The 16,606-nt window shown below is 32.9% G+C and overlaps 1 protein-coding gene across 2 annotated transcripts in view; it reads left to right on the plus strand.

The window, feature by feature from the left end:
• Positions 1-1,986: 1,986 nt before the first annotated feature.
• The window catches only part of LOC118204582 (solute carrier family 60 member 1-like), a 33,777-nt gene continuing 19,157 nt past the window's right edge, over positions 1,987-16,606 (plus strand). Inside the window, exons 1-2 of one of the 2 annotated variants that reach the window (XM_085809031.1) lie at positions 1,987-2,141; positions 12,571-12,701. In XM_085809031.1, coding sequence (XP_085665157.1) covers positions 12,630-12,701 — 72 coding nt within the window. In that variant the 5' untranslated portion in view covers positions 1,987-2,141; positions 12,571-12,629. Of the gene's footprint in view, positions 2,142-9,838; positions 9,993-12,570; positions 12,702-16,606 lie in introns of those variants that run through there. The other variant, XM_035376888.2, reaches the window with a different exon arrangement.

Genomic DNA, 16,606 nt, shown 5'->3' on the forward strand with positions numbered 1-16,606 from the left:
GCCACCCCTGGCAGCTAAAAACGGTCCTAACCCGGTTAGGCATGGAGGCGAACTGGGCTTAGATGACAGAAACCGGCATTCCATGCTGCTTCAAGTGTATGTCCCAATTCATCAACCGCATTAGCTGGAAAGGGATGGCGGACCAGACTGTCAGCATCCCATGACAAGATGTGTTCAATGGGTGACAGATATGGAGACCATGCAGGTTAAGGCAACAATCGAGTACCTTGTGTATCTGTAAAGGTCAGAACACGACGTTCAACTATCAGGACTGGTGTTCCTCTTTACTTGCTTTGGAAACATGAACTGTCCTGATTCGAAACAGGGAGCTTACTAAAGCTATGTTCAATAAATTGTGAAGTAGACAATACACACAGGAAGGGTATACGAAACCCTTTATTTTTCTATCTTTACAGAGATTTCCGGACTTCGGAATACAGAGACCAACCACTTGTGGTCTGAACGTAAGAATATAAAAAGATTAACTAAAACTCTAACTAAACTAACTTTGGATTAATATGCAAGTGCCTACTTTAAGATTGGCCGTTAATTAACAAAAAGCCGTATGTAGTACAGAGAGCTGCTAAAACTACGATACGTTTAAAATTATCAAGAGGATTAAACCTCTGGCCTTGAAGGCAACCAGCAAACGAGTAAAACTACTATGGCAAGCGGCCTGCTTCTAATAACTCCTTCCTCTCTCTTGCTTGGCAAAAAGCCACAACTTAAGTACTTGGCGTTAGCAAGACAAATTTGCATAAATAAGTTAAAAGCTTTTAATTCTGGCCGGAAGTAGAAAATAAGAAGTGATAGTAAAGGTTTAAAACAAAATAAACGTTAGTAAAACTTAGGATCCTTACACAACATGTGGTCTTGCATTATCTTCTAGGAAGACAGCGTTTGGAAGGCCTCGAATGCAGAGCAATCTCACTGGAAATGCAGAGCAAAGTAAAATGTCAGAAATGTACCGATCTGACAAATTATGCTCGATCCGAACTAGAGATGTGCGTCTCGTGTAACCAATTGCTGCCCAAACCATCACACCAGGTGCAGGGCCCCTACGCCAATATTGAATGCAAGGAGGCGACGTGCGTTCTCCTCGGAGCCGCCACACACGTATACGGTCATCAGAATACTGCGAATACTACATGCAGAACAGAGCCTCATCTGAAAAGACGGCATTGTGTTACTCCTCTATCTAACTTTGCCGTTCGGTGCACCAAAGTCGCCGTCTCTCTCTATGCTGCATTGTCAAAGAATGCCGAAGTAATGGTCGCCGCGCTGATAGTCCGTGCTGCTGCAAACGTCGACCCACCGTAGGAGCTGATGCTGGGCCTACTGCAAACATGGCCATTTCCTGACTAATGGTCTGTGACATGGTTGTATGGTTTTGCAAGGCTGACCTCACAATATGTCTGTCCTCTCGAACGTTAGTCATGGGAGGGCATTGAGACCCTGCATGCCGTTCAGTATGACCCTCAGCAACTCATTGAAGGCATATTCGCATGACAGTGGTTGGATGTCGACAAGTGCGACGGACGATATCAAGGAATGATAATCCACATTCTCGATAGACAACGATCCTGCCTCTATCGAATTCCGACACTTGCTGGTAAGCATTTCTTCATATTATTCGAGGCATAAAACGATATTTTGAGCAAACTCCGATCTTACAAAGTGCTTTCCGAATGAGAAATCCACTATGCAACGTTTCTTCTATGCAGTGCTGCAAATGTTATTTGTCCCTCCTGCGTTGTCTAAATGCGCTGAACTCTTCTTCCGTTCAAGTTATTTTGACGTACGTCATATTATTCCTTTCCCTGGTGCTGCACTTTTAATGTCCAGCGGTGTAGTTTAACAACCGCATTATTTAAGGAAAAATATTCTATACATATAGTAAACCAACAAAAATGAACGTAATTAAATGTGCATTCTCTCATGCTGTAACTGGTCATTAGAGTCATTAGGTTTCTTTTTAAGCAGGAGACGTGAAAAATGAGCAATGCCTTTGCTGAGACTCGAATGTGGACTTCTCGAATACTCCCCGAGTGTGCTACCATTAACCCACGAAGGGCATGCTGGAAGAAGGGAGAATATACCTTATAGCAGGGTAACATCGGAAAATCGTGGCTCGAATCCTGGTAAGTTAATAGCTAATTTTTAATGCTTCTTTCTCCAAAACAGACACACACACATATCCCCCCCCCCAAAAGCGCATGTTTCTGCAGTGACTTAAAATGTGGCAAAGAATAATTAATTACCACCTGGTCGAGTGAGTTTGTAGCCTCTTTCCAGACACCCTTTAAGTTGAGGAGAATTAATGACATTCCCACGCGTGTTCTAGTGCTGTAAGTCGTTCCCATGTTAGTTGGACGCGTTGCAGAGCTTCTTCGAAATGCTGAAGTATTTCCTTATTTCCATTATAGCTCACATTCTGAAATTAATGTCTGGTGTGTGTGTGTGTGTCTGTGTGTTTATATATATATATATATATATATACGTGCGTGTGCGTATGTCTGCGTATAAAATTGATCATAGCCTAATTAAAGTATAAAAATACTGATTGTAAAAAATATTCATGATTTATTAGGATTTTGTTTTAAGTAAATAGATATAATTTTTCTTCATTATATAATAATTAAATATTATATTATAATTAAATAAGTGACGGAGGACGCGAGCACCACCCCTCTACCATAGCGGTTAACTGTTAAAGCGCCGCGTCCCCCTTGTCTAGAACACCCCAAGATGGTATGGGGAAGAGTGAGGGGCCACATGAACCCCTGACATCAGTCGCCGATTTAAAATACAGTATCATACAAGGGCCTTGGCAGAGAGTGCATTGCCATACAATAGTACTTTGTTTCATACAATTGAGGTACATATTACATATAATGGCATATTACAAATAAGTACATAGTACATAATATTACATACACAAAGACATATACAATTAAAATATACATATTACATTACATTAATTTTGATTACGTACATGGGAATATTTTAGATATAGGAAATTATATCAATATCAAGAATCTTGATATTATAATTAAATACATACAACACAGCAAAATACATTATTGTTGCATTATATAGTAATTAAATATTATATAATGCAGTAGAATGTATAGATCGTTCATGGCGCAAAACCGCCTGAAACGAAAAGTGAACAAAGAAAAGTCGCAATCTCCTTCTCACACTTGAAAGCTTATTAGGAGCTATCGTTTGTTTAAGGAGAGAAGAGTTCAAGCGACACTGAAAGGGCTAGTTCTGTTAGATCAGAGTTCCGAACATTGGTTAGCATCGTTGAAAATCAAGTACGAACGGGTCTTAACGTGTATTCAAAACAGCAAGTTTTATTTATTTATTTATTTCCTTCGAATTAAGTTTTCTGATTATTTCGTGATCATATTTTCTTCATTTCATAGATTGATTAATGTTTGTACTTTTATTTGAGTTGTTTTCGAAATGCTTTTTATACTTGAAGTAATTACAATATCAAATTTAGATTCAGTTACTTTAATCTTTTAAACTTAGTCAGTTTTGAATTATTAGCAGCTTGAGCTTTTAAAATCATGTTCCGTGCTTAGTGGGCATTGCACATTTTTCATGACGCCTACTTCATAAAGCCTGATAACTCTACATATTTACTTGCTTATATGTATATTGGCATGCTTACAAAAGCCTAAGTGTGTTTATATTTTAAAAATAATATCTTCATTGAAATTTAATTTTTAATTTATTAACGCTAATACATTTACGTACACATAATGATTATTCCTAATTTATAATATGTGCGAAGAAAATTATTGTACTTTAAAACATAAATATTATAAAAAATATTTTCTCATATCTTTCTGGCTTTGGCGTAGTTTTGAGTTAGTACTTCCATGTCGATTGCAGACGAAACTTTACATACTACAGATATTACTGTTAGACTGGTATTCAGAGCCACCATAGAGGTAGTGCACGTTTTTAGAAGTTTAAATTTAAAAAAAAACTCTTTCTGGGCTTGTTACCGATGCTGTCAAGATCAAAAAGATTCTTAGAGTGATATACAACGTCCAATAACTTTGTTGAAAATCTTCGATTATTTTTAATGTTCAGGTTCGCCTTAAACTATAAATGAAGCGTTTCAGTGATACTAAATTCTGACGAACGCCAAGCTGCTGGATCAAGATAAATTAATATTGCTCAGTTAAATACTTTTTGCGATTGCATGCGCAGCACAATCAGCTTCAGAATCATTAACACTCATGTGATAATTTTTCTAATTTATATTTCCTTTTGTATCATTGTTTCTACCATTCGCCCCTTGGAACAATACCCTCAATTTTTGCTTTCTTTTTTAATCATTTCCTAATTTCTGTGATCTTAATTATTCATTATTTTTTTTCTCCGTTTTCCAAGCCAAAACAATCCTTTCAAACAGATGCTTCACAAATACATCTCATGATCACTATTACTTGTTATAGTAGCTAATACTAGTTTTAACTCAGAAATTTTCATTCCAGCAAAAGATTTTATTTGTGAGAAAACTGTTCATAAATTTACTGTAACAATTTGCAAATCCTGCTTCTTCCTTTCCCAAGGCAAATCGTTTTCTGAAGAAAATGTGATGACTTTAGTTTCTGATAAAAATAATCATTCTTCAATGAATCATGAATAAAGAATATCATGTAATAAATTATTTTAGGATAAATTCTAAAATGCATACATACCTTCAATAAAATACTCTGAAATTTTTTAAACAACTGCATATTAAAAAATTCCAAATAAAACTGTACATTTTGAATACTAGTTTTTATTGAATTTTTTTTATACTCCAATTTGCCCACAAGTGGTGAGTTTGTCAGCTTTTACTATTCGATTGTAACAAACATTGTTTGGACAATGCATAACAAATGTACTCTTACATTAGCTGCTGAGTATAACATAAGCTTTGATGTGTTCGATATTACTTTTTGAAAGATGGAAAATAAATGAAAGTAACCTAATTAATGATTATCACAATAACTTCTGCTAACAAGCTTCGTTAGTAAAAGTTAAGATAACTCTAGATGCGATGATGCATATGAAACTTTAAACATTCCTACAGAAAATCGAAGGGAATCAGGAAAGGAGTTCAGGGATGTCTCTTTTCTTTTCGACATAAGTATAATAAAAACTCTCGCCTTTGGCATCTAATATGCGAAATCTTGCGCAAGCTTTTAAATAAGCATCGCCGATTAGTTACCTTTGTCGGAAACAGGATTGCATGGCAGTGCCACCAAATTACTGTCTACACTTGCATATCATCCTCCCAATAATTTTAAAGTACGATTTAGAAACTTTCGATTTATTCCCATAATTTTCAGCTTGCTCCATGAGTTCAGGAAATGAACTTCTTCACAAGAATTACCAGTTATTGGAATTTTCCGAATTGGTATTCTTTGCACATGTAATTCAAAGCTGTTCATTTAACATCACAAAGCCTAGCCATTTATTTTTTCTTCTCATGCAGATAAAGATGATATTGAAGGGAACAGAGATTATAAATAAACTAATCTTAGAAATTAAATCTTCAATTTCTCTTGACAGAGTTGGGGGAATAAGTCTTTATACTCCAAAGGTGTATGTGTTTCTTTTCCTCAGGAAAGTGAAAAATAGTTTCAACGATAAAAACTCACCTCATTGTCTTTCTATTGAAGATCATTTTCCAATGGCTAGTTACAATTTAGAATGCTATAGGTACTGAAGATACTGTTTACAGTTTTCTTTCTACTTTAGATATTTAAAAATTGTTATATGTCTTTACTATTAACAGGAGAATTTACTATCAATAGGAGAAATTTTGCTTTTACCCGTAGAGCAAGAAATGGATAGCAACATACAATCAGAAAATTCAAAAAGTAGTCAAGGCAATAACTAACAGTAACACTGGTACATTTAAAATTCATATTACGCTTTTTACCGTATTAATTCTTCCTTCATTTCTCTCTTCAGAACAAATATACATAGCGTAGTCCCCATCCTTAGATTTTTAAGCAGCACATTTTGTGGAAAATAAAGGATTCGAGCAAATAAATTTGGTATTACAGCTGCAGCGCATTGCGATTGCTTGCGTAAATCAATACTACCGAGCCTTTAGATTGGTTTGTAAGTATATCCTTTAAAACGAAAATAAATGAAAATACAATGACTTCAAAAAATTAAACACGCAATGCAAATTAGCAGTTTTCGAGAGCGTAGCCAAATTTAAGTGCCTGGAAAACACTTGAGATGACGATAGCAGTATGCAGATATCAAGGTTTATTTAAATGTTGATACGAAGCTCTTATATCTTTCAATAGATAATTTTTGGTTGTTCTCGTATTTCCGTGGCTGAAAGGAGACGAATGGCAGAGCAAGAGCGCTGTCGTGCTGTCAAACTCACTTAAGCATTTCAGTCAATCAAATATGTAGCTTTTTTTCTTTGGTCATTCTATGATTTCTGGAATGCGGAAACTACGGCAAACAGCTCAAATAGTTTAATGGAGATTCTAAAGATCGCTATATTGTTAAAATAGCCAAGCGGTATCGGCTAGCGGCATCTGTTAACATCCATAGTTGCAGTCTCACATTTTAAGATAAGATCTGCTAATACTGTGTGCCGAAGGCTTCACATGAAGGAACTGTACGTCCGAGTACCATTTGTGTTTCGTTAATCGTCTAATCCAGACGGACAAGATGAAAGTGATGTCGTCAACATATTAATTTGACTGTCTGAGACTGGCACAACGTCCTGTTCATGGAAGAGTCCAGATTTGCCTTGGAATTAGACGATAAGCGTCAAGGATTTGAAGGGAATGAGACACACAGAGTCAGATATCATCGAAAGTTAATGCATTCGGAGGTGCCAACATCATGATGTGTCAATGGGATATCGCATCCTACTGAGCATCTTTAAAGACGGTCCCTCATCGAGAGAAAATCGTTAACAAATATTTTGGGATTTAATGAAATTTCTTACTTTAATTAATTCCTTACATTCATTCCTTCATACAATGTATAAGGAAGACTGCAAAACTCTATTTCTTACTCATTTACTGAAATGGTTGGTTGCATGTGGTTTTTCCCAAGTGAAATAATACAAGCCTGCTTTACTGCTTTGTTTTATGCTGTATTTTTTCATGAAAAGTTAAAACAGGTTTTTATAAAAAATTAATACCTAATGACATATAAATTACATAATAGCAAAGTGCGTAAATTTAAAATTTTATTATATGTTGCTGTACATAACTGATATAGCTTTAATGTCTAATCATTTTGAAAGTGTAAATGCTTAAGTTTCTTAGTTTTTTAGTTAAAAGAATTAGTTTCACAGAAATAGAAATATCCTAGAAAATCTAAAAGAATGTGAATAAACTTATTTCTGATTTCTTCCCGCGTTTGCAAGTTATGGCATACTGAAACAGATAACATGCATTTGAAACGTAACTGTCGCGCATATCTGCGATGTTATTGCCATGCAATGTTTTACAGATATTTATTTTTTACACGTTACTTGATGCAATGTGTGAGGTTTTACTTGATCTGGGATAAAAAGAGAATTATTGCTGTGTCTGAAGTAGCTACAAATCTGGAGAAGGAAATAAGAAAGGAAATAATGAAGGAAAGAACCTTTTTATTTAAACATAATTTACAACATAAACGCAATCTCTTGTGCTAACAATATTAGCCACACCTCGTAGCTCGTGATGATGCAACTAAAGGAACAGATAAATTCAAGTTAAACGTGGAACATTAGCCAAAGACTACACAATTTAATATTATACGAAGCTGGCTCAGTACTTTTACCGGAGCGTCAAAATAAAATTGTTGGCAGCAATATAACGCAAAGCTGAAGGATCACAACCATCAGAGCTGATAGGCATTAAACAAAGCGTGCATGAGCAGCCAGAAACATACTCTCTTTTAAAACTCCAAAAAATGTCAGTTTAAATACTGCCTACTCATTTGTATTCTGGTGAGGAAAACGGAAAGCAGAAGTTGTAGTAAAGGCTGAAATATAAATAAAAGGTTAATTTAAATAATAACTTTATAAGTGATATTTGAAAACTGGGAATTTTATTGCCGTTTTATTTTCTACAGCGATATTTTATGCCACGATGTTTTAGAATTTCGATCTTTTCTCCTAGCTTTCTTTTCAGTCATGATATTTTATACGATAATATTTTCTACCTCGCGTTGTTTTCCACAACTTTTTTATCTTTGGTCTTTTTACCGCAAACCTACTTCTTAACCCCTTTTCCACCATCCCGTTAACTCCGAACTTAATTACGTCATGCGTCTCGAAAGATTTTATTTTCACTGAGTCGATCACGTCACCCTCCACTTGGGTTCAGGCTTAAGTAGTCGGTGGGTTCTATCAGCTCTTAAGTTTACGATTAGGTACTTCGTATGAAACAGATATATCAGGCATGGCCAAACTGCAATTCGTGAGCTGCTTGCGGATCTTTGACCTCTTAAATTGCAAATTCCTTTCTAACAAACAATAATTTTACATTTGAACTATCATTCCAACTTAAAGCAGAATGTCTTATACTGCACGTTTTTTCTAGCAATAAGCAATTTCATCTTTTAAATTATAGTACTGTAATTTTAAAAAGTTCGAATCTGTGAAATATTTCTGTTTTTTTTTTTTTTTTTTTTTTTTTTTTTTTTTACCGTAGCGAAAAAATTTTTAGCGAAATTAACAGAGACAGAAAGGACAACTACACTAGCAACACGTTGCTTTGATGAGCTACCTCAAGTCCTACTGAATCAGATTATGGTTATGTTTCGTTGAATTTGCATCGAAAGAAGTCAAATGTATCTGTTGCATTTAATAAATTAATTTAATGATTTAGCATTAGTATAGTCTTCTCGGTAGCTATGCACGAAAACTAAACTATTACATTTTTATGAGCAATCCAGCTAAATTGACAGTTTATTTTAAATAATTTTCTTACATCGAAATGTAGTTTCTCTGAGCAGTGTTCTATTTTATTTCATATTTTTCACCAAAAAAATTAGCTAAGTTGACAATTTGTTTTAAATATTTTTCTATATCGATTTATGATTTCTATGCCCAGTGTTATTTTCCTTTTCGCTTTTTTAGAATTCTGTAAATTCACTAATTCTGCTTTTCAAATCACGGCTTATTTCCATGAAAATCAGTTGACAATTATATTCAGAATAAGGTAAGAAATGTTTGGAAGCCAAACCGTAATGCTTGGGTTTCTGTCTGAAAACAGAATGATGAGTGATACAGTGCAAAAGTTTCAAAATTTGTGCACTGTTTAAAAAATTACTTTACCGGAAAAAAAAAGAAAACGAAAACGTCAATTTATTAATGTTTATACTAAACAACCTTATTAATTTTAAAATGCGATATCTTTTTAAAATTGAGTGAAATATTTCTTTCTATTCGAAAACAGTTTTATGGCTTTTAAAATGATACAAATATACAGTTGCGTCTCTTGGTAAATCTAATTGTGGCCTTTTTAATTTTCTGAATTCTAAATTGTGGTTTTAACTGATACGAAACTTGGTCACTCATGGTATATACCTTTTAATTACGTACGTGTCTTGCCGTTCAGATTTTGCTATAAAAATTAAAACTTCGTAAAATGAGAATTTTAAGGTTCTAAATAACCATTTCATTAACAAAACCTCATCTCCCTTTAACCTGCGAAATGCTGAGTAATGATCACTTCACATCTGACTAAAAAATTTACAGCAGTTGTATGCAGCACAACAGTTCTTTGTCTTAATGTTATCTCTCGCTTTTCAAGCGTGAAAATGATTTAAAAACGCACAATATTTTAAAGTAGCATCATCTCACCCAAGGAGGTTCTCTGATAAGCAAATATACAGATAACAGTTATTTTTTTCAAGGTTTCAAAGCGAAAGATTTGTCAAAGCAATAATAAACCGAGTACGTAAGATTCGTTATACTACAAAGGAGAGCGGTAGCAAAGCTTTTAGTAAGTTTGAATGTCTTATTTTTATCCCGTTTTACATTAAAACTGCATTATATGAAGAAAATTTATTTCCAAAGTTTTAAAGGTGTATATACCAAAATGCACTGTTTGAAAACATATGTCTTTCAACTTTTTGTAATTTTCATTAAGTTTCAGTTTGCCTAATAAAACTCTTGCAAATAATTATTTGTAAAACACATTTTGCAAAAAAGTTTTAATAATCTTGGTTACATTTATTGTTTTCTTCAGTTAATGTCTGTAATTCTTTCGTTTTACAGACATGAATGGAAACGTTTTCATTGCTTGGATATGGACTTTAGAGTTAACTACTGTGAATTCTTATTACTTTCAAAATACCGAAGTTTAAAAGCCATAATGAAACTAACTGAAACAAAACAAAATGAAACAGATTGACAAATCAAAAGTTTTTCTTTCAGATCGAAAGAAGCAATATTTAAAATCAAAAGTGTAAATCGAGAACAATTTTCAAAAGTTTTTAACTTTTCATTACATTATTATATGGTTCGTTTAAGCTGTTAGCTACTTTAAAATGTTAATTAGCTTTTGATAATTATACATATTTAGTTATAGTTACTTAATTGTTATGCTACTTTGCTATTTTCTTCCATTTAGGATTCCTGTTTCTCTTCTTCCCCACTTTTTTAAAACAGTAAATACATGCATGTTAATCGTAACAAATCTCAACTCTATGTATGTGGATCGCAGTGTTAAATAGCTTGGAAAACACTGTTTGAAAAACTCGAAATTTAGGTTCAAATTTAGGAACTTATTCTGTAAAATAATCTGCTTTTTATATAGATATGATACCGCAATATGGGCTGCTTTTTATTGAAAGAATTTAAATTCTTTCAATAAAAATATGAAGTTATCTTCTTAAGAGCACTAAAAAAGGTGTGACTTTTTTAATTTTTTAAATAGTAGTATAATTATAGACAGTTATTTTGCAATAGTTTTAGATAGAAATGAAAATTTAGACACTACCTAGACTACGCCATTTATTACATAAAAATACGTAAATTCTTGGTACAGCATTAATTACTTTAATTAAGGTATTTCATTTAAGGGACATTTTTGTATTTGAAAACTGGGTTTGATCTAACACTGCAACAAAGAAACAATGGTACTTCCTTTTAGTTAAAACGGCCATCAAATGCTTACGCGAAACACACACGAAAACACTTAAGCGGGAACACTTTACGCGGAAATTAAAAATAATTTGGTAAAAAAATAGTACTGCAATCTTCAAAAAATGAAAAATTGCAATCTACGGGATCTAAGGATGTATCTTTATAGAGGATCTTATCTTTCTAGTCTACGAGATTTATCTTTCTAGAGGTTATAACTGCGGAACTGCTGCTGCTATGGAACCAAATATTGATACTTTCTGATTTCGTCCTATATTTAATTGTCTATTACGCTATCTTATAGAAGTTTGTTCTTCAACCCAACAGTATATGAAACGCAAAGAGGTAAGAAAAGGGATCTCCGAAACATGAAACAAATAATCGGTACTCAGACCTTTTTCCCTGCAATTTTTCCCATTGCATCTTCAAATAATTTGCTTTCCAATAAATATTTTCATTTGGTAACCATTTTTACTTTTGCGTTAAGCAAAATTCCATAAAATAATCACTGGTTCTTCTTCAGTTGATGGTAAGTTAAGCGGAGTTAATTTTTTAAAGGGGTAAAGTAACGAGTGGATACAAAAGAATGAAAGATAGATTGAAGGAACAACAAGATTTTCCATTTAATAAAAAAGCTAAAAAAAAGTCAGTATTTTAGAGGGGAGAAAGTAAGGAAAGAATGATATTACACGGTCTAAACTAAGCATGCAGAAAAACAATGAAAATCAAACACGTTTGCATGTAATAAATATCACAGAAATGAATTTTTTCTTTTCTAATTGATTATAAATTAAAAAATGGTTAACAATTTAAAGGAAGAAAAAATGCTGAATTGATGATAGTACATGAACAATTTCCTAATCTAAACAATCTGCTAATTAATCGGTCTGCATGTTTAAAAATTTGGCTATTAAGTTTGCCAATTCTAGCCATAAATCTTTCAATTTTAGCGATTGAATGTGGTTGCCGCTTTAAAAAGGAAGTACCGAAATGGTTTCAGTAAAACTTCGTTTTAAAATAAGTTAGAGTTCAGAATATTTTATGAAAGTATTTAAACAAAAATATGTCATTATTATTTTACAAGGAAATTCATTGAAACAAATAATTAAAAACTTTTCTTGGTTGTAGTTTAAAATGTACATAATGAATCAAGCGCAAACCTAGAAATACTCATAACATATTATTATAAAGGAATAATCATACATATTATTATAAAGGAATAATCATACATATTATTATAAAGGAATAATCATACATATTATTATAAAGGAATAATCAGTATGCTTCCCAAAACAGTCCAGAATCTCAGTAAAGGTAAGAGCCCTGTAAACTTTCACGGATACAATGGGAATAAAAATAATAAAATATGAAAATACTGCATATGTTTTTCCTTGTTTAATGTACTTGTTAATAGTGCCGAAACTTGATCTTTTTAGTTTGCATTTTCATTTTCGATCTGTATTTTGGGTGAGAAGACTGCAAATCTGCAAACAAAATGGTGAAACTGTCTGAGAAATGGCTTAGGATAATAAAGACGACCAATTTATATCTCTGTTTTTTCAATCTGGTAAGTGATTTCGAACAATTTTTGAAATGCTGAAGCAAAGAGATTTTAAAAAATCCAAACTGTTGAAAAATTAAATGTCTTAAGCATATCATCAACTTTTAATTTACGTCTTGAGGAAGATTTTACGTTTAAAGAGACTCCTATGAGGATGAGTTTTGACGGGAAAATATATGTTTCTGACGGCTCTAGTTTATTTCTTGAACAGATTCTGGTTTTGCGTATAAGAAGTAAAATTTTGCTTGCAAAACTCAAGCTAATATTAAGTATTACAAAGACCGAGTTATTTTTCACGCTCAGTTTTATATAAAATCAATTACGTAAATGTCTACGTTCAGCACTTGGCAGTAGTATGTGATTTTTAATTATGGTTGAACAGGTAATCGGTTAGGAAAAAGTTGAAGCTATATGCTTCAAAAAAAGTATACTATGATGAAGGAAATTTTGAAAGAAACTAACTAGTACCTATATTATAAAGATTAAAAAAAGCGCGAAAATTTCCATGTAGCTGATTTATTCTCCTGCAAGTTATATATTTAATTTGTAGGGTTTATATTTATTTTAACTAACATTTATTTTAAGTTTAAACTATCTTTCCTGTCAAGCCTTACTTTCCCCTGGAACTGCCAATGCCAGAATATGTAAATTTGAGTAGAACGCGCAAGCATTCAAATTATCAGCGGAAGTAGTATGATTTAAATAGAAGGAAACGAGTTCGGAAAGGGAGTTATTCTTACTTAGCGAGCGCGGAGGTAGTTAGAGAAAAAGAACCCCGCGTTGCGGCCTATGTGCTTGGCGGGAAGTAGTTGCAATTGCTCCAGTGAGCTTCAAGTCGGCTGAATTAGCAGCCGTATTGTAAAACGCGGTGAGTTAGTTATTTGAGAGAGCCTCGTAGTTAGAATATTGTCTTTAATTTCTTTTCAGGTTTTTATTTTTATTTTGACTGCCGAGTTGGCACCCTTTGTAAGCGTCAAGAGAACGCAATTGTAATTCAGTACGTTGAATAAAAAGGGACTTAAACCCTTTACAAGACTCTGTGGTTTATACAAGCTTTCACAGTCACCCTTGGTTGCGTGCAAGTTAGAGGCGCGCAACGCTATAAATTAAACATTGACTGGCTACCAGTTTGTCATTTAATTTTCAGTAAGTTTTCAATCCCATTGTTGTGAAATTAAAAAGAATAAAAATGCAAATATTTATGGTACTAACCGAGGCAAAACTAGCTTCATATCTTCTGAATCGCAAGTTAAACTGGAGGTAGTGCTCGGAAGTTATAAGAAATGATGAATGCAAGCCATAAAGATAATCTACTCCATCTTTCAATAAAATGTAATAAAGGTATATCGATTTTTGGTTCGATTTTAATTTTAATTTTAATTTCGATTCTAATTTTTAAATACGTGGGCTTCAAGTGGTATATATAACCTTGGCACTTTATCAAGCAAACTGTGCATTACCCATAAGCTATCGAAGATGACAACCACCCTCGAATAATTTCTACTTGAACTAATGTTTAGTATCCCAGCAATTTTAGGCGCTATCAGAGACTGCAAGTAGTCAGACAAGAACACTTCTCAGTCCTTTTTTAAATTTAATTTCTTGTTCAACAGGCTGTTAAAATTTTAAATGTGGTTGCAAATACTATTTTTAAATATAAAATTCTCATCACGTAGCCTTGTAGTCCTTTGGATGCAATTTTCAATTAAAACAATTTTTATAAAACACAAACAAATTACAAGTAATTAAAGCTGCTATCCGTATTTCCCGGTAGCTGTTCTGTATGATTCATCCAGTAATTTACAGAACGAGTTCAAGATTAATTGAAGGTTTCGAGATATAAGTATTAAATCAATTCTCGAAATGAATAAAATCTGATGTAATCGTATTTTTTTCTCCCAATAGTCTTCTTACTCATCTTCCTTCTTAAATGTAGGTCAGAAAGAAATCTTCGGGGAATATGCGTCAGTCTCTGACGTGCATTCTTTGAAGGCTCGTTTCGGTCCAGTGACATAAACTTCATTTAGATTGACGACGTCGTTGTGAAGACTTACGACAAAATGCGATATGTTTGAGAATGAACTTAATCATAAGAAAGCTTGAGAGCTAATCTTGAGTAGAAATAAAAGTCCTCTTAGGAAACATTAATTACATAACCATAAGTAACAGCTTTTACTTAATAAGTTCTAGCTAAAAATCATAAGCAAGTTAAGTTTCTAATGTTTAAGTTTTATAATTGAATGATCAGAAATTTTGTCATCTTAAAGTAATATTCTATAACGATTAACCTTCACATATCAGTCATATATATAAAAAGTACGCTGCTACAGCGAAAGCATCCTTAAAGTTTGAATGATAATTTCCATAATTAATTCAATAACTACTTTCCTGAAAATAGCGTTTGACGGGCTAGAATAGCAAAAGCTACGATATAATAATTTTTGGAGAATAAGTTAAAAAATATGGAATTTGTGTATTAGTAAAATATATAAAATCAGAAAGGCCCTTACTTTAAATTTCCAGCTTGAGAATAAACGCATTACGTAACTGTAGCTTAAATTAGGTAAACTAAATCAATTAAGAAATCATGGCCTCATTTAGTTATGAGATAGATATGCTTAAAATACGCGTTACTCCAAAAAATTAATGTCTTAAAAATGGCTTAATATAAGATAAACCATATGAGTCGCAAAGGAAAATGTATAACTTAGGAATTAATTATTTCAGAGGTTAATTCTTGAATTTTATATCTGCTCAACAGTGATAAAAGGTATTAATATTTATTTTAGCTCAACCAGAAAATTGCACAATAAAACTATTCTTTCATTAGAAGGTATTTCTCCCACCTTCCTAGCGTGCCTTCATGGTGTAGTACTCAGCACACTCAGCGCGTAATTGAGAGGTCCACGGTTCGATTCCCGGCGAAAGCGTTGCTAATTTTTCATCTTTCCTGCTTCCGAAAAATCCTAATGTCTCTACATCATATTTTCAACAAAAATGACAAATTAGTGCACACGTGCCGAATTTAGCTTTCTTTAACTCCGATTATTGTAGTAATTATTAAGATGGCGATAACTTTCGAAATTTTTCTTTTATTACTGAAAAACTTCTTTAAACGTTCAGCGACGGGTCCCTTTATATACGATACCCAGTGTACATAAAAGAATTATTGAATTATTTATTGACGACACTTGTTCTTAGATTTTTAATGTATAAGGAAATGAATAAATAGGCAAACTTTTATGCCTTTAGGAAAGTTCTAACACATACTTTTCAGGATATCCTGCGAGCATTATTTTCATTCAAAATAATTTAATTAGTATTTAGCAATTAGACATGGATTAGAACCAACATCGACATAAGAACCTTCGATGTTTTTACTGCAATAGGTAAGAAAAAAATTTTTTTTAGAGGACACGAAAAACAGGTATCAGATAACAGATACTTGGAGCATGCTCATACTTGCTACTGGATTGCCATGTGCTTACGGGCCCCAACATTCGTTGAGGCGTTATGACTGCTGAATACTGGTAGTTCAGTTTAGGTTCCAATCATTACAGAATATTTATACTATTATAGATATATTTTTGCATCTGCAATTATTTGTTTTATGATGTTAAAAGGAATTATGCGGATATATGCTTCCAAATTTACGGGATCAAAACTAAACAGAATTCTTGGAAGTAACCCCAAAATTTTTTTTTCACACAAAGTTCTCCGTTTATTTTACATTATTTGATTACTCGTACTGTTTTTTACATAATTCAGTTACTTATTAGTTGTTTACGTTTCATAATTAATTTTTAAATACTTTTGTTACTAAGCAGTTATTTAGTAGCAAGTAAACTAAGATTTAAAAATATAATCAGGTAGGATTTTTATTGAAATTACAAAGCGTAACATCATAAAAC

This window comes from Stegodyphus dumicola, chromosome X2 (genome assembly GCF_044657685.1).
Source record: "Stegodyphus dumicola isolate Sdum_Otavi_A_Nest chromosome X2, ASM4465768v1".
NCBI classification, from domain to species: Eukaryota; Metazoa; Arthropoda; class Arachnida; order Araneae; family Eresidae; genus Stegodyphus; species Stegodyphus dumicola.